Source organism: Xiphophorus maculatus, chromosome 14 (genome assembly GCF_002775205.1).
Source record: "Xiphophorus maculatus strain JP 163 A chromosome 14, X_maculatus-5.0-male, whole genome shotgun sequence".
Taxonomy (NCBI): Eukaryota; Metazoa; Chordata; class Actinopteri; order Cyprinodontiformes; family Poeciliidae; genus Xiphophorus; species Xiphophorus maculatus.
The window spans coordinates 10795809-10812979 of record NC_036456.1 but is presented as its reverse complement, the minus strand read 5'-3'; the positions used below and the strand labels follow the sequence as shown (position 1 = coordinate 10812979).

The following is a 17171-nucleotide window of genomic DNA, read 5'->3' as shown; positions in this document are numbered from 1 at the left end:
ACACTAATAAACACACGACTGTGTGATTGACTGAATGGATGTTTATTAAAACACTAAGGTGTAAAATCTTTTAATTTCAATGCTATTTAACGTGCTTGAAAAATGCAGAACGCTGAAGTGAAACCTGGATGGAATTAAGAAACTGACAGAACATTTTTAATAAACACAGATGGGGACTTTATTTAAGCGCAAAAAGGGGATCTCTTTGTTGTTTTTCAAAACATCTGAACCTAATATTGTGTAACTTCTGATGCATCACTACAGCCTTAATAATGATAATAATGACTCTCCTGTGTTACCGTTGAATCTGTCGATGGCCTCTTGTCTCAGTGCGCCTGTGATGCCTCCATCAATCCTCTCGTACTTGTAACCCTCATAGTCCAAAAAATCTTCTAATAAATCCAGCATTTTAGTCATCTACAAAAAGAAAGATACAGAGGAAATCTTTGATCGCCCATCCTGAAATCGCAGTCTGCTGCTGAAACTTCAGAGTGTGTTCATGAAGTGCTCAGAAAACATAAATGTGGATGTGTTTCTCCGTGTTTCTCCAGGGTCTGTGTGTGTTTTCTACCTGTGAGAAGACCAGCACTCGATGCCCCTGATCTTTCAGCTTCCTCAGCATCTTCTGCAGCAACGTCAGCTTCCCAGAGGCCTTGGTGAGGGCTGAGCCTTCGTACGCCCCGGTGGGTGTTTTCTGGGCTTCCTGCAAGAACACATGTAAAACAAAAGAGCTAACACTAGGCGATTCATTTGAGTTTGCCAGTTGAATTTAGGGCTGGGGAGTTCAAACAGCTACAGGATACAACCAAGGTGTGTCTTTACAGTGACCTTTCTGTGTAAGTGAGTCAGCCACAAGGGAAACAAATCACCATGAATAAAGATTTCGCAGCTCTATACAGAAAAAATGACTATAAAATGACTGCAAAGATCAAATAAAAGAATAACATCAAGATTTGTCATTAGTTATAATGTTGTAATTAGTTATCAAAAATGTTGACGTTCTCGAAAACGTCAACATTATATCTTGCTGTATTGTGACTTGCACTACCACATCTTACCACAGGATGTCCCCATACAGCAAGTTCAGGTTTATTAAAGTTATTTGCTCAACAAAGTTGGTTATTTGAAGAACAAACTTCAACTTTCTAGGTTTTAGAAAGAGTTTTAATTTTGTATATATGTTTTTCTTATGTTCATGTAACTATGTTCTTGCTCTCACCATGGAGGCGACAGGGAAGAGGTACGGGTGGTTGCAGCACTTCTTCAGGTCCATCATGATGTTGAGCAGAGACACCTGGTTTCCTCCGCCTTTCGAGTTCAGAGCCTCGAAGTTCTTGGTCAGAATCAACTTGTAGTATTTCCTGTTTTTCAAAGCAAAACAACAAAGCCATGAAATTAGGAAAAAATAATCATGCAAAGCAAAACAAAATTCTTTTAACGAGTAAATAAAAAAGGAAAAAAAGGACAATGAAATGAATGAATCGTATTTAGTGAGAAACACTCTAAGGAAGTCCTGTTAAATTCACTTTGCATTTAAAAAAAAAAACATGTCGAAAACTTTCATCCAGTTTGAATTAAATAATGCCCTAAGGGTTATTTGTCAAGCAAACATTTTATTAAGTCCAAAACTGAAATTTACTTCTTATGAAAATAGAGCAAACGTATTAATTAATGTTTCTTTGAAATTCTCTAGCCTTAACTTCAAGTCAAACTAAAAAGCAACGCTAAAAATGTTTACAACCGTGTAAGGACATGTAAAAGAAAGATCCATAGGGTTTAATTCAGTGTGTGTTGGTGCCTGATATTTTATGACATTAGCTACACTGAATCAGACGTAGCAAAGCACGTACAGCAAGTTAGTAACCAGAAGGCAAAAATGACACTTTGTAGCAAGGACACAGAATAAAAAACACAAATGTCTTGCCATAAGAGCATAGCTACAAGATCTTTTGTATGCCGCAGTAAATAAAACCAAACGTGTGGCTCTCCAATCAACTGTGCTTCATCATTTCTAGCTATTTTGGCATTAGTTTGGTGCGGAGTGTCTTAACTCAAGGTAACACCATCTCAAGGCTCAAGGCTTATTTTCAAAACACAATAAAAACACGTGTGCACCTTCTTAATAAGTCACGGTCACCTGTGACTGATGGTACACACACATCTACTGCTACAGCCGTTGCATTTAGTTGTTAAGCTGGTTATTTGTGTGACACGTACTTCTGCATGGGGCTCAGCTCCACTCTGACAATCAGCTCGGTCTTAGCCGGCATGTTCTTAAACACGTCGGCCTTGAGCCTCCGCAGCATGTGAGGCCCCAGCAGGTCGTGGAGCTTCTTGATCTGGTCCTCTTTGGAGATGTCGGCGAACTCTTCCAGGAAGCCCTCCAGGTTGCTGTGCAGAAGAAGAGACTCAAATTAAAAACTGTCATTCTTATCCTACTTTAATAACGATTATTAAGGGAAAACATTTGCTTAATAAAAAAGAGTCATACTTGAAGCGATTCGGGGTGAGGAAGTTGAGCAGGTGAAACAACTCTTCGAGGTTGTTCTGCAGAGGAGTTCCAGTCAGCAGCAGCTTGTAGTCAATTTTGTAGTCATTTAAACGCCTGAAGAACTACAAATACACAAAGAAAGAACTGAGCTCTACTGATCATGGTTCTGCAGAAAAAGACAAATCCGTCTTTTATCGTCATTAACAAAATTAGTCTTTCAGCATGTTTCTTTAGGAAAGATTGTTTCTATCACACATCCTGGCTATAACAGAAAACCCAACAATTGTTTTAGGAATTGATTGTTCGGATGATTAATCAGATAAAACAGTGGGCACAATCAGCAGACTTTTCATTTAACCACTTAAGCCTTCTCTAGGCGATATTAGAAACACATTAAAAATGCAAATAAACAAATTATTCAGTTCCTTTTTTAAATAAAGAAATATTTTGTCCAAAATGCAATAACACAGCATTCTTTTAGTTCACGCTTTGTAGATTATTTGACTAATTTTGCATCAACCAATTTAATAATTGGACAGCAAAAGACACTTAATAGGAGATTTAGTTTTTTACAGAATTTGAGCCAGGTGAAGCTAACAGCATAGTTCTAGATGGAACATATTTACAGACAAGAGTTGTTTTTTTATCTGGAATGCAAAATTTATATAATTTTTGTACAGTTTTGACATAATGACTGCTGTGACTATGCTGCTCTTCAGCAACTGGCTTTCGTTTAAGTCCATATAGTCTAGTTAACGATTAATCTATTACTAAATTGGTTGATCATTATTTCAATAATCGATTAATCGTTTCAGCCAAAGCATTAACAGTGACAGACAGAGCAGTGGCACCTTGGACTGGTTGTTTTTGAGGCGGTGAGCCTCGTCCACCACCAGACACGCCCAGTCGATGGACTTGAGCGCCGTCTGATCGATGGTCACCAACTCATAGGAGGTCAGAAGGACGTGAAATTTAATGGGAGCCTCGCGCTGCAGCAAGGGAAACAACAGATGAAGAATAGACGGATGCTTTTCTGAAAAATACAACAAAAAAAGTCAAGTCGGAGTTGTTAGCAACCATTAGTCCCATCTGACCCTGAGTTTGAAGGCCTTCTTTCCGGTTTTGATGGAGTCGTCGAACGTGAACTCGTTCTCTCTGATGATGGCTCGGCTGTCTTTGTCTCCCGTGTACGTCACCACGTAAAAATCAGGCGCCCACATCTCGAACTCCCTCTCCCAGTTTATAATAGTGGAGAGGGGTGCACTGACCAGGAAAGGACCCTTAGTGTGGCCCTGAAGGAAAAGCAGGATGGTGTTGATGCCCCTTACAGAATCCGTAATGTGATAAAGCAGAAACGATCCCAGCAGTACCTCCTTGAACAGTGAATAGAGAAAGACGATTGTCTGGATGGTTTTGCCCAGACCCATTTCATCTGCCAGGATGGTGTCGGTGCCCTGAGCCCAGGAGAAGCGCAGCCAGTTGAGGCCCTCCAGCTGGTAGAGGTGCAGGGTGCCGCCTGTCGCCGTGACGAAGTCGGGCTGCTCCTCGTATTTGATCGTCGGCTGGAGCAACGACAGCCAACAAAACAGCGAGGCTATTTAACTCCATTCTACAACGATACACTACTACAACGGTCAAAAACGATTAGGCTTCAATTAGTCATAAAAATAAAAAGGTATCATAATCAGTTTACAAGAAGCTTGGTTTCATACAGTTAAGTCATAACAGCTGTGTTCAGCGATGTGGAAAAAAATTCAGGTTCTCTCCAAATTCAAATTCTTTTCACATTTTCCAACAAGCAACAACGCAAAGGTTCACTATGACAGATGGTCCAGCAGAGTTTAGGTTTTAAATGTGGGGCTGGAAAGGAGCGAAGGAATATAAGTATTTCCCGTCCTTTTCTCAGACTTAGCTCTCCAGAGTTCTCAGTGATTTACCTTTATTTTAATTATTACAATGAATTTATGATGAATATTTATATAGCAAACAGGCTATATATATGAAATATGCAAAGGAAAAAAAGAGAGAAAGACAGACAAATAAGAAAGATTGAAGAAATTAAATGGTAATTAGAGATTATGATTAAAAAATATAGTCTGAAAATGTTTCCATAGTTCTCCACATCTGGAAGATACCCATTTCCATACGTTTCTATAGTTTTATAGACTGTCGAAACTCTGTGAACTGAATCTCGTCAGAATTGTCGGTCCACATAAAATGAGTCTGAAATCATAACGAAATACAGTTCTGAAAGTGTTTTCCTCTATAAATTTTGCAGAAAAATGTAGAGTTCAGGAAGCAGACACGTTTTTTTAAGGAAACCGCAGCCATTGTTCACCTACATCTGTGAGTGGGGAGGGAAGAGACTCCTCCTCTTCACCGTCTCCCTCCTTGCTCATCATTTTCCTGGGTTTATCGGGGTCTTCCTTCAAGATGTTGTCCCTGTTGAAAGACAACAAAGACATCATTGAGACTCTGTTAATGCTGCCTTAATTCTATCAGGAACGATTTGTGACATAGGGCAAAGTTAACAACGAATAAGTTTATTAATCCCTTAATATAAGAAGCCTTGGTCTTTTTAAATCAGCTTTTGTGTATTTTCTTGCTTCTAAACCAGTGTGTGTTCAGCATGACTGTGCAGTCCAACCTGTGTCTCCAGTAGTTGGTCTTGTGGAGTTCAAAGTCGGGTACATCCATGTCATCTCTCTCCCAGGTGCACTGGTCATAGGTCAGATCTTTCCACTTTACCAAGTAGTGGTACATCCCCTTTTTATCCACGCTGGCAGAGGGACATGTGGAGGACAGTGAGCAGCGTCTCACACAGCCGTCTCACACAGCCGTCTCACACACTCTCAGAGGTGCAATCAACCCTACCTGTGGTTTATGATGCGGTGAATCATCATCCACTCGGGCTTGATGCCGTATTTGTAGTATTTGTCTTCCAACAGGGCGTAGTGGGGATCTTTGGCCCGCCTCTTCTCGCTCTTGCACACTCCGTTCTCGTCCTCTGCGCCCGATCCGTAGTCCAGGCTGGGGGGCTCGTCCATGTCGGTCTTCCTCTGGTAGTTTCTGTACATCACCGAGTGGAAGATCTCCAGCTGAAAGATGAATAATAAGTGAGTAATAAGAAGACGCCAGATTTAATCGCCGCTCAGAGCTTGTTGTTCGTTCTGCAACAAGTATGCTTTAGAGATTATATATTCCAGTGAATGATTAATTAATTAGTAAATTATATAACGATTATTTTAATCATGATTAATTCATTAATTGTTTCAACCCTACTCTTCTGTAGTTTAAAGCAGAAGAGTTGTTTAAAGCATCCTACAGTTGTTAGGTAAATTGTATCTATTATTATCAAATATTTGTTGTTTCATGTGACTTATAATGTTCTTGTCTTATATGCCTTTATTTGTTTTGTTTCATCTTAAGCATAAAGAATGTTTCTGTGTTGTTGAATTACTTTGATTCCTTTCTCAGAAAGCCTCTCTGAGGAAGAGCAGACAACTGTTTTCAACAGGGTTGTTGCTCAGCAGAAACCTCTGCATCCTTGACCTGCTAGATAGCTATAAAACCATCGCCGTGAAGACGTACAACATGCTCTGTTCTACCCTGTTTCTGGAACAGAATAATCTAGTGCAAGATACCATGTGTCTTAGTTAGTGATTGTCATTAGCACTGCAACTAAGTGATGAAGTGTTTTGCCCCCACCCCTTAGAGTTGCAGTGTTCTCTGTGATAGGGACTCCGAAAGTAATCAAAAGAGAGGAGCGGACAAATGTGCTTTCAGAGCTATGTTGGAGATTTGTGACTGGAAACACATCTCGAACTGTTCTCCTCGCGAGATGAAAAGAATCTAACTCTCTTGTCTTTCCTGTGTTTGTTTAAATCTGTCTTTAATAGGTGTTAAACCTGACAACAGTTTAAAGCATATGTAGATGTTAAAATGTCCCAGTCAAAGTTCAAATCTACATCTAATTGAAATTGTGTGGCAAATTGTGAAACTTGCTGGCAATCCTCATAAAGAGTCGGGTATTAATACTTTTGCAAAACTCGAGTGTATGCTTACTATGTTCACCAGAGATCGGCTTTTTCACCTTTGGGTTTGGATATTATTTTGTGCCTTATTATGTGTTCTGTAGACTAAAAAGCTGTTTTAGGCTACACCACCAGGAGGCAGTAAGGAGCCTCCAAAAGCTGGAGGGAAAATGAGAAAAAAAATATAAATATATGTCAATAAAAAAAATTATCATAAAGTTTTAATCAGAATTTTGTATCGGAAAATGTAATCTGTTTTTCAATCATTATTATAAAATATACGTAAAAAATAATTCATTGAATTAATCAGGCTGCTTTGCTCCTCAAACTAACACGGCTAATGTGAAATGGACAAGTTTCTGACAAGAAAAAGACAAAAGGAACCGTCCAGCAGACTTGCTGTGAAGGATACTGCTGCAAAAAATGCTGAAAACTCACAGCCAGATGAAATCAGAATGTATGAGGCTGTTTTTATGTTAGACGAATGTAATAATTATTCAACAGACAATAAAAGCCAAAAACATGATTTTGAAGTTAATGTTTCTTTACATATTTTGTAGTGTTGTCTGTAGGTATGCGAAGGGCTTCCCCTAAAAGCTAATGGTGTTTGGGGGACTGTGGGATGGAAATGTCTGGGAATCCCTGGACTAAAAACACAAAATGTTATTGCTGTTCCCACCTGCAGCTCGGTGATCCAGGTGCAGTGCCAGTACGACTGGCTGGTTAGCTTGACAAAAAACTCCCTCTCAGCTCTGCCCTTCATGGGCGGCAGTGGAGGGGCATCGGGAGGAGCGTCAGGGGGCAGCGGGACAGGAATGGGAGGAGGAGGCTCGCCCCACCTCCAGTGGAGTATCTTCTGGACCCTTCCTTTGATTGGCGGGCACTGCAGCAAGGACACATCTCCAAATCGAATCTCAAAAGCTCTTCCTCGAGTTAAAAGCGACTCGTGCAACGTGAACTGACCGTGCATCGCGGACAGAGCCACTCTCCGTTGGGGATCTCGGGCAGCGGAGGGTTCAGACAGTGAATGTGGTAGGAGGACGTGCACGTGTCGCAGCACAACAGTTCGCCGCCGTCCTTGCACACCCGACAGAACTCCATGTGGTCGTCCTCCTCCTCCTCTGCGCCAGTGGGAACCCCGATGCTGACCTCAGATATCACTCTGTCCTCGCTGTCCTCCTCGAAGTCCTCAAAGTCTTCGTCTTTCGCCTCCCATTGGATTCCCTCTTTTTCCTGCATGAAGAACAACAACAAAAAAAAAACTAATGACAGAAAGGGTAGTTGGGGTCATTTATATCTCTGTACTTGAATCTGGCAGTAGAGATAGGAAAGTGAGAGCGATTGGCTCAAAGGGTTCAGCCTCTAGGGCAAAAAGAACCTGGGCTACAGCTGAGACGCATTGTTCTCTTTAGTGTGAATGTGAGTGGGACATGAGGTGTCAGAGAGTTGGACTCAGGAGACTCTGTGAGGAGTTCATGAAAAATAGATCAACGCTTCATGTCAAACCATCAGGAGGCTCAGCGTATGAAAAAAGGACTGACAGAGTCATGTAGCGCCTGCCTCCAGCGACCCATTTTCCTGGTCAAGTGTCTCAGAGTACAACCAAAGGATGCACCAAGTGCACATGGGAGTAGTCTAACCACACTGTACAGTTCACTTTTACTTGAGTAATAATATTATGAAATATGGCTACTCTTCTCCTCTATCCATCATGAGTTATTACAAAAGATTTTTAAAATCTTTTTTGTACATCTTTACCAAAGATCTGAGCGTCACTTTATTTAAGATGTGCGGCTATTTAGTTTAAGCTACAATAATAGAGTCTCTGAATCGTCTGAAAAATATTTTCGTACATTTTTTTAAGCAGCAGTTTCACACTACTTCCCTACGTAGTGATATTTAAATATATATTTTTGTCGTGGCCATTTATGTTGATTTTTTTTGTAAATCGTAATTTCTTTCAATTTAGTTTTTCTTTGGGCAGTTAGAATAAATAAAGTACATATATTTTTTCAAACAATCAAGTCCGAAGTGCGTCCAAGAGAAAACTACCTGTTGCCATCCACGTCCCTTCGTGGAAAATTTTGGTTTGGGAACTAAGAAGGCTGCGACAGACTTTTCTATTTTAATCCTCTCTGATTCGGCATCTAGTAGAAACTGAGCACTAGAAATAACGATTGATTAAGGAGTGATGTAGCTTAGCGGTGAATAAAGATTAAGAGAATAAGAGCAGACGATGCTCTCTGCAGGCTGTACTCACACAATGCGGGCAGCTCCACTTGCCCTCGGGGGCCTTGTCCAGCTCAGGCTCAAGGCACACGAGGTGGTACGCTCGAGGACAGGTGTCGCACAGGATGATCTCTCCGCCCTGCTGACACACCTCACAGTAGTCCTGGTGATCCGTCTCATAGCCGTCGCCTTCTTCCTCACCTGGAACTGGAAACAGAGCCACAAACCATATCGAAATAAACAAATATACACATAGATTAAAAAAAATGTTACGAAAGACATGAGGTATCTTTAAAGCAAAAGCAATAATATCATCATCTAAAAAAATCCACACAGTGATTGTGTCTTTAGTTATACATGTAAATATGTGGACCTTATTTGTAAAATGTGCCAGAAATGTATTCATTTTTAAACTAATTCTTTCCCAGTGGTCTTTTTAAGACAGATGTATAAAAGAAACATGAGGCATAAAAAAAACACTTCCTGAGAATTGACTTCAAATCTCAAGGTCATAAATGTGACATCTTCTCAACCAGTGCCAACATAAACAAGGGTTTAATAAAGATTAGACGTGAACCAAAAGACAGAAAAAAGAACTTCATTTAACGGAAACATTTAGAAGAAAAAAAACAGAGGTTACAGTTCACAAATTGAAAGGCAAACAGAAAAAAAGACCATAGAAAAATGTTAGCAGATGACAGAATAAAGTACCCATTGAAGGTCTAACCATGTCAGTGAATGTGAGCCTGTTTTTCAGCTAGAACTAATTTAGAACTTGGTAAAATGCCTACGATGCAATGGAAAGTTGAGGATGCACAACTGCAGTTTCTACTACTTTCAACAAGCACAAATGGCTAAATTATTACAAAAACAAGAAAGTATTGTGATTTGTATAGAGTAACAGGAGTTTGGGCAGTCAGCCTGTAACCAGCCTGCAGTCTGCTGCTTAACAGAAATGCTGCTTGTATCTTCCTACTTGCAGTTTCAAACCAGCATCGTCTCAAAAAGAGAGGTGGGCTGCAGCTCTTTTAGTTTCCGAAATTTTAATTTTCAAAGAGTTGAATTTCTCGTTCTTGATAGCAAAGTGCAGAAGCTTTCCTACTGCCAGCTGTTTACCAAGCTTCTTTGCATAGAATGAATGGAGCATCGTACAGGTTGGCAAAAAATAAACGTCGTCCAGGCAACTGGTGATAAATTTGCACATAAACCAAAACAGACGCAAAAAAGACAGTTTAGTAACTTTTTTTTAGCTAGTTAGTATTTTTCCTCTCTCTATTTCCAATCCAGGGATCAGAGCCAATAATTCTTGCTGATATAGCTGCTAATATACCTTTGCTTAGCTAGCAAGGGCACATCAGCAGCTAGTTACCAGTAGCTTCAACCAACGCAATGAAGCGAGTCAACATGGCAGAAAAGTCTCACAAGAAAAAGAAAAAGCTACATAGAATATGAGATTAAATAGTCCTGCCACAACAAAATTTAAGACCTGTGATTAACATATTTAAGGCCAACTTTCCTTTCCCCCCCAATAAATTTAAGACATTTGAAGGCCTTAGTTTTAGATGCTGGAATTTAATACTCTTACACTCTGGTATAAGAATTACAATGTCAAATATTTTGGATGGAGAAACTCCAAACACAAAATTTGGTATAAATTGTAAAAATGCTAAATTGTTAAAAAAAAATTTATGTGGGATTCATTTAACAAGCAGGCTCACTCTTATCTTTCTTCTTCTTCTTGGCAGGCCGTCCCCGCTTGTTCTTTTTCACTCGGCCGGAGCTGTCGGAGCGAACGGAGGAGCTGTGAACGCTGGAGTCCTCCTGCTCTGACTCTTCCTCATCCATGTCGTCGCTCTGACAGAGGAGAACAAATAATCAGGCAACAGAGTGAAAGGAGGAAAAGAGGGGGCGAGCGCTCCAGTAATACAAAAGGAAGACAAATTATCTCCATCAGTTAAGCAAAATGTAAACGTCGGACTCACAGAGCAGCTTTTCTTCCTCTTCCCAGCTATTGGTAATAGTTTAATACGGATGGGAGCCATCTTTTTAGCTTTAGATAGGGCTTTCTTCTTGTCAGGCACTCTAGGACTTTTACTGCGCTTTTTATATCCTGGACCTGCACAGATAATTAGATCAAATCCAAAGTGAACTGGAAATGTATTGATCAACCACTATGTGGCCAGTGTCAACAACAAAGTGGTAACAGAAATTGGATGAATCCTTTATCATTAAGCAACAAAAACAACACTAAACGGACACTACAGAAGATCTAAAGCTGCCACTGACCTTTGCCCTCTTTCGTCTTGGCCTTTCTAATGGGCGGCGGCTGAGGCGGCGGCTCGGGCGAGGCGGTCGCTGCAGAGACCTGCTCGGCGACAGCGATGGCGGCGGCGGCAGCAGCGGCTGCGACGGCAGCGGCGTTGCCTTTGAAGGGGTTGTTGGAGCTGAACTCCCTCCACTTGGCCCCCAGGATGGTCATCATCTTCGACATGGGGATCTTCGGGTTCTTCTTGGCTATCATCGGCCTGGGAGGAGTCGAGAGACACACGGTCATCAGGAACTCAAACCATATTCTCAGACTCTGTGGCTTTACGCTGTGTTAGCAAACTCGGCTTTGGCTCAGTCAAATCAAGACAACCAAATCTCAAAGACCACAAGAATCCCCAACGTAAACATGGTACTGTAGCTTATTTACGTTGTCAGAGTCAACACAGGTATGAGCTACCCACACAGCTTGAGGCTCAGGGTGTTTTTCACACAGTGTTGGTAACGCTGCCCCACAAACTCAACAAGCTGGCCTGATACAGTTTAACAGGAAGACAGGAGCAATTACCAGAAGTTGACTATGTAGCCTACTTTGGCTACATAGTGAGCAGTAAAGCTTTGTAATAGGATTAAACACTTTTATATTGCTGCTTGTTGTGGAGGCAGAGCTGTAATTTTTAATAACTTCATTCCAAACTGCTTAAACAGAGGGCAGGTTATCAGGTCGAGGGACACAGATTCTCTAGTTGATGTAGTTAAACAAGACACAGTGAGTAAACAGAATATTTTTGGTTTTGTTTTTCAATGTCTTTACATAATTTGGAGTGTTTAAAGCAAAACTCTTGTTTAATGCAGCCATTTTGACTTTGTTCTTTTTTCTTTTATCACTCTACCTGAAAGTGACCCATTAACAGGTGCACTGGAAGATACATTTTTCCAGAGAGAGATGTAGATCCAGTGGTTAAATTAAGCTGATATATAAAATAAAATGTCACATGCATTTGTTTTCTACATGTCACGCATAAGGTTAGCTTGAAAAGCATTAGAAACAGGTGAGCTACACCTTTACTGCCAAAATTTTACCCATCCAACACACAAATGCAAGACCTAACGATAGCATGATTCAGTCATATTTTTAACAAATTGCTTATTGAATGGCAAATGGCTAGCTGTGCTGCACTGCAAAGTCTAAATTGCAATCACAAATCAAGGTTTATATTCATTTGTCTTATATTTATTTTCTGTCCCCTTCTATGACAGATCTGTCCTTAACAATGTTTTTGCTAACATTTCCACCAACAAAAAATACAGGATGTTTTGCTACAGTTTTATTTTTTGGCAGGACGTTTCAACTGTGTTAAATAACTGCATCCATTATTCACCACAAGGGAGATACAGTTTTTCGACACCGTCTTAAAAATTAAGGCAATACAAGGGCATTAACCTTCAAAGAATGGAAAAAATTGGCTTTTTGAGTCTTTCTTTGCTTAAAATAGAGCTAAAGATTCAATATAATATTGAAGAAAATCTTTGTAACTCATCATTGTTAAACTGTTAAATATGTAAATGCTAATTCAGGCAAGAATTTGCAATGAAAGCAAAGCAATAGTGTTTTCAAGAATGTTTGGGACTTTTTAGGACTAAAAGTTGGAGTGAGAGATTTAAGCATTTTAATGGTTCATCCAACGTGACTGAGAAAGCATACCGAGTATAACTCACTCAAAGCACCGGAGCCGGTCTTGATGTCGCCCACACTAGCAACCACAAGCTCAATGTTAATCCTCGGCAAGCAGACAAGAATCCATACCTCATAAACTGGCTGAAGGCTTTGTAATTTGTGAGCTCCCTGTAGTCGTCTTCTGTGAAGGTATGATCAACATCCTCCAGGCCCCACTCCTTTGCCAGCTGGGCAGACGTCTTCTGCTCTATCGGCTGCTGAGAAGAAACCACCAATCGAACAAAAAATGTTTTTTTTTTTTCCAAGATGGTTTACTACTACTATGCAAGAGAAGCAAATCGGGGATCTTTACTTTCGTCGTTTCCTCCTGGCTACTGTCTCGGTCCCCGTCATCTTTTTTCTTTTTCTTGGTTTTCTTCTCCTTCCTTTCTTTATGTTTCTTCTTTTTCTTTTTCTCGCCAGAGCCATAATCACTGGCGATGCTGTCTGAGTTTTCACCATAGTCTCTTTCTCTGTCTGAGACTCGCTCTACATCGCTGTCCTGAGGGGCAGATGGGATTTTTTTTTTTAAGTTAGAATAGTGAATAGTGACAAAACCCACATATGTAACCCGTTAAACTTACAATCTTCTTGCGTTTCTTTGTTTTGGCAGGTTTCCCCTCTTTCTCTTTCTTCTTTGTGTCCTTCTTCTTCTTGGGCCGGCCTTTCTTCTTGCACGGGACCTCTCGGTCTGATATCTCTGGGTCTTCGTCTGGGTTCAAGAGAGCACAGAAATGAACAACGGCTAACAAACTGAGCTAAATAATCTTGTCAAAACGCTTCCCAGTAAACCAACTAATCCCTGCTGATTATAATTGCCCCCAACAAAAGACCGAATGATAAAGCTGCAGAGGTCTCAGTGACCTTTGACCTTATCTGAACGATGACAATTGGTGAATTAGTTCAATTGGGGAGCTCCAAGGAGATCTGACAGCTGGTACCAGATGCTACAAGTCAGGGATTATTGGTTTACGGCAATACACTTAGCGATAATTACCGACAGCGCCTTGTGAAGATATTGTCAGGTTATAACCACTAAAATAAATATATTTTATGGACATAGTTAAAAGAACATAAACTAGTGCAAAATTGTAAAGTGGCAGAAAAAACATGCATGGTTTTCAACAACTTTTGAGTAAATCTCCAACTTCCTGGAGAAGTCAACTAATTATTAAGCAGGCACATCTGACCTTTATTGAACAGCTATTTTTTGGGAGGCTTCTAAAAAATGAGACTGGGTGGAGGTTCAGTTTTCAGGAGAGCAATAACTATAATGATTTAAATTAAATTATATTCATGCGATAGAATAACTCAGTTGAATCCAAAAGAGGATCTGTGCCAAAACTGGCTGCAGTTCACGGATATTTTCTGACTGAGCTTTGGCTATTTTGGAAAGAACGATAAAAGATTCAGTCTATATGTGCCACACAGGTGGAGACAACCCTGAGGATCTGCAGGTGGAAGTGCATCATAAGGTCTATGCAATACTTTATACTAGTCTGCCATATGAAATCCTATTAAAAATATTTAAGTTTGTAAAGTTTATGGTTGTAACGTGACAAAGTGTAAAAAAGTTACTTTTGCAAGATACTGTTTGGTGTTTGTTTTAGTTATATTCATAAAATTTGATTGGTAAAAAGAAAATCTGAAAAACCATAAAAGTTTTAAAAGAAGGAAATTCTCATCATTTGGAAACTGTGAAGACAGGTTGGGACTAAATAATTCTCCTTCCCTTTCAATGAATAAATTATGTGAATATGTCTGACCGTTCTACCACTCAGTTTTCCCGTTTAACCTGCAATCTGACCTGGGTTTATGCAGCGAGGAGAGCCACTGATAGGCAAGTGGAGATAGCTGCGCCTTTTTTTAAAAAAGAAACAAGCTAAGCGTTAAAGCGCAGCCAAAATACTGGCTGCTTGATAAGCTAGGTCTGTCAGATTTTATTGTGTGCCCGCCTTTGTTAGTGCGCAGCAGCAACAACAGCCTCCCTCCGCCTCCTCCTCACTCCGGAGCCTCCGTGATTCCCGCCTAGCCGTGCAGCAGTGCGGTCCGCCGACGAAACGCCGGGGGGCGGCCGCTGCATGCACGCAGGGCTCGGTGATTCAGAGAGGCCCACCAGTGTAATGAACTGGAACGACTCCTGCAATTCCCAATGGAGATGTGGGGGTAGCGGTGGTGGAGAAGAGGGGACCGAGACCACCGCTGTGGCCGCTGAGAGAGGTCGTCAGCGGGTTAAAGTCCTCGACACAAACACTCATTTATCCGTCTGGCACGTTTCAGCGGCGATAAAGACAAAGCAATGGAGGACTGCTCCGTTATGTTCATTCATGAAAGTAGAACCATCCTAGCTTGCCAAAACGGCTACATTTGTTCCTTTCTTTAACCTCTAATAACGTGTTAAAACAAATAATATACTCATTTTCATACGAAGTTTAACAGTTAGCTCACCTTAATTAATTATTTAAAGCAAATATGTGTCTTTGTTCCCTTTACCGTTACAGGCTGGCCAGCCGACCGTTAGTTCACGTTCAGTGCAAAGTGCAAGTTCACTGCCAGGAGAAACTTCCAGAATAATCACGTTCAGCTAGTCAATCACAGAAGCTAAAGCTACACTGTCGTTCAATTTAACGTCTAATAAAGTCGCCATTAAGTTGTGTTGAACAGAATTGGACAGGCATTTACAAGGAAGCCTCGTTTCGACCTGTATGTCAGAGGACGATACGACACAAATACTGTGCGGTAGTTTCTGTCTCGTTTGACTGCACTGCGAAACCAGCTCCTCGGGTATCAAATACATGCAGCCTCCGGCGGGGGAGTCCATGTTTGTTTTGTTTTTGAAGCAGCTTTTCTACACCTTCGGGGCGACCTTATTACCCTGCGGTTGCCCGGCGTCTTCATTTGCATGTGTCCCCCCTGTCATGTCAGGGAAGCTGCTGTCACAGCAAAGAGGTGGCGGATGGGGGGGGGAGGATTTAACTGCAACTTTCTGGAGGATGGCTCTGCGGGCTCTCTGTGGCGAGTTTGGCTAAACTTTACAGGGAGGTGAAGAGGTGAGATGGAGGAAGTGGCGGGAGCGAACCGGGGGTTTTTGTCGTCCCTTCTACTTTAAATTTAGCTGCAAATATGGCACCCAATTCACAGTTAGGTTCTGCAAACTATTTCGTGTTGCGTTTTCGGTGTGCGCGCGCACCCGAGCTACTCTACTGTACGGTCCAGGACGTGGATAGAGATAGCTCAGATAACAAGGCTACTTCTGTAAATAAATAAATAAATTTAAAAAAAAAAAAACAATCTTCAGCCATTAAAGTGAGTTTTATTATTTCGTGTGATGTTTTCTCGCGCGTCCCCGACCGCGACCTGTCCGCCTGTCTTTTTTCCTGCCTTTCTTCTTCTTCTTCTTCTTTTTCTTTTTTAGCAGCTAGTCTACCGTACCTGGCGCGGCTGGTGGTGTTGCAGTTTCCCGAGGCGCCGCCGGCGAGTTTATGTCGCTTGCGTTCTCGTCCAGCTCTCCGTCGTCCTCGTTGTCTTCTTCATCAAAATCTCCTCCCTCGGAATTAACCACCATGCCCTCGTCTTCCTCGCAGGAGCGGAGAGGAGAGGACATTATTATATCCCTGCTGTCATTGGCGGCTCCGTCCTTGTGTTCAGTGTTTTAAAGAAAAAAAAAAAACATAAAAAATGAAACACAAAACAACGAAGCCGTAATTCTTGCAGCGGATGGAGTGTTATTTATTTAATATTCAAATCGGCACGGGAGAAAAGTAGGGGGGCGTTTTGGAATATTTTACACTAAGGCTGAGCAACAAAGATGGCCGCCCTCTTATATTTATTTTTTAACAACCCCCCCAATAAGAAAAAAAAATCCCCTTACATAAAAAATGGCTGACTATATTATTTCAGAACGCACCCCCTCCCTTTTTCTCTATCTCTCTCCCCGTCTCTCTCCCTGTGCGCGCCCCCCTCCCTCGTTAAAAACGTACACATTGTTACAAGGAAAAAAGGGGTGTGTGAGTGCATGTAAGTTACATTGTTACTTGTTTGTTTCTTCTCGGTCTGCCCCCCCAGTTTTTCTCCCTCTCTCTCTCTCTCTCTCTCTCAAGTCCGGATCAGTCACGAATCCGGATCTGTCAGTGTCACTGCCAAGATCACACACACACACACTGTCTGCAATGCAGAGCCCGACACAAATATATCAAGTATATTCTCCTGAGCCCCCCTGCCGCCGCTGGATATAATAAAATATATTTTGGAGCAGCGGTGTTTGTGCGTGTGCGCGCTCACGAGTCTGTGAGTGAGTGCTGGGGAGGGATCCAGAGAGAGAGAGAGAGAGAGAGAGAGAGAGGGGGGGAGTGGGGGGGTTGGGAAAAAAAATCTGCCGCAGCCATGCCCAGCCTTACATCAGATTGTATTGCTTAAAAATTAACTGCTTGTGGTG

The 17171-nt window shown here is 41.4% G+C and overlaps 1 protein-coding gene across 6 annotated transcripts in view; it reads right to left on the bottom strand.

Annotated features, from left to right (window-relative positions):
• chd3 (chromodomain helicase DNA binding protein 3) overlaps positions 1-16617 on the bottom strand; it is a 49907-nt gene extending 33290 nt beyond the window's left edge. Inside the window, exons 1-21 of one of the 6 annotated variants that reach the window (XM_023346122.1) lie at positions 16169-16617; positions 13321-13448; positions 13050-13238; positions 12827-12951; positions 11041-11279; positions 10737-10870; positions 10473-10608; positions 8786-8961; positions 7489-7758; positions 7205-7408; positions 5366-5589; positions 5139-5270; positions 4834-4933; positions 3862-4053; positions 3586-3783; positions 3343-3480; positions 2492-2613; positions 2218-2391; positions 1220-1361; positions 572-703; positions 300-417 (exon numbers count right to left, since the gene is read on the bottom strand). In XM_023346122.1, the coding sequence (XP_023201890.1) occupies positions 300-417; positions 572-703; positions 1220-1361; positions 2218-2391; positions 2492-2613; positions 3343-3480; positions 3586-3783; positions 3862-4053; positions 4834-4933; positions 5139-5270; positions 5366-5589; positions 7205-7408; positions 7489-7758; positions 8786-8961; positions 10473-10608; positions 10737-10870; positions 11041-11279; positions 12827-12951; positions 13050-13238; positions 13321-13448; positions 16169-16340 (3445 nt within the window). In that variant the 5' untranslated portion in view covers positions 16341-16617. Of the gene's footprint in view, positions 1-299; positions 418-571; positions 704-1219; positions 1362-2217; positions 2392-2491; positions 2614-3342; positions 3481-3585; positions 3784-3861; positions 4054-4833; positions 4934-5138; positions 5271-5365; positions 5590-7204; positions 7409-7488; positions 7759-8785; positions 8962-10472; positions 10609-10736; positions 10871-11040; positions 11280-12826; positions 12955-13049; positions 13239-13320; positions 13449-16168 lie in introns of all 6 variants that reach the window. The other 5 variants (XM_023346119.1, XM_023346118.1, XM_023346120.1 and 2 more) reach the window with 5 other exon arrangements.
• Positions 16618-17171: the final 554 nt, after the last annotated feature.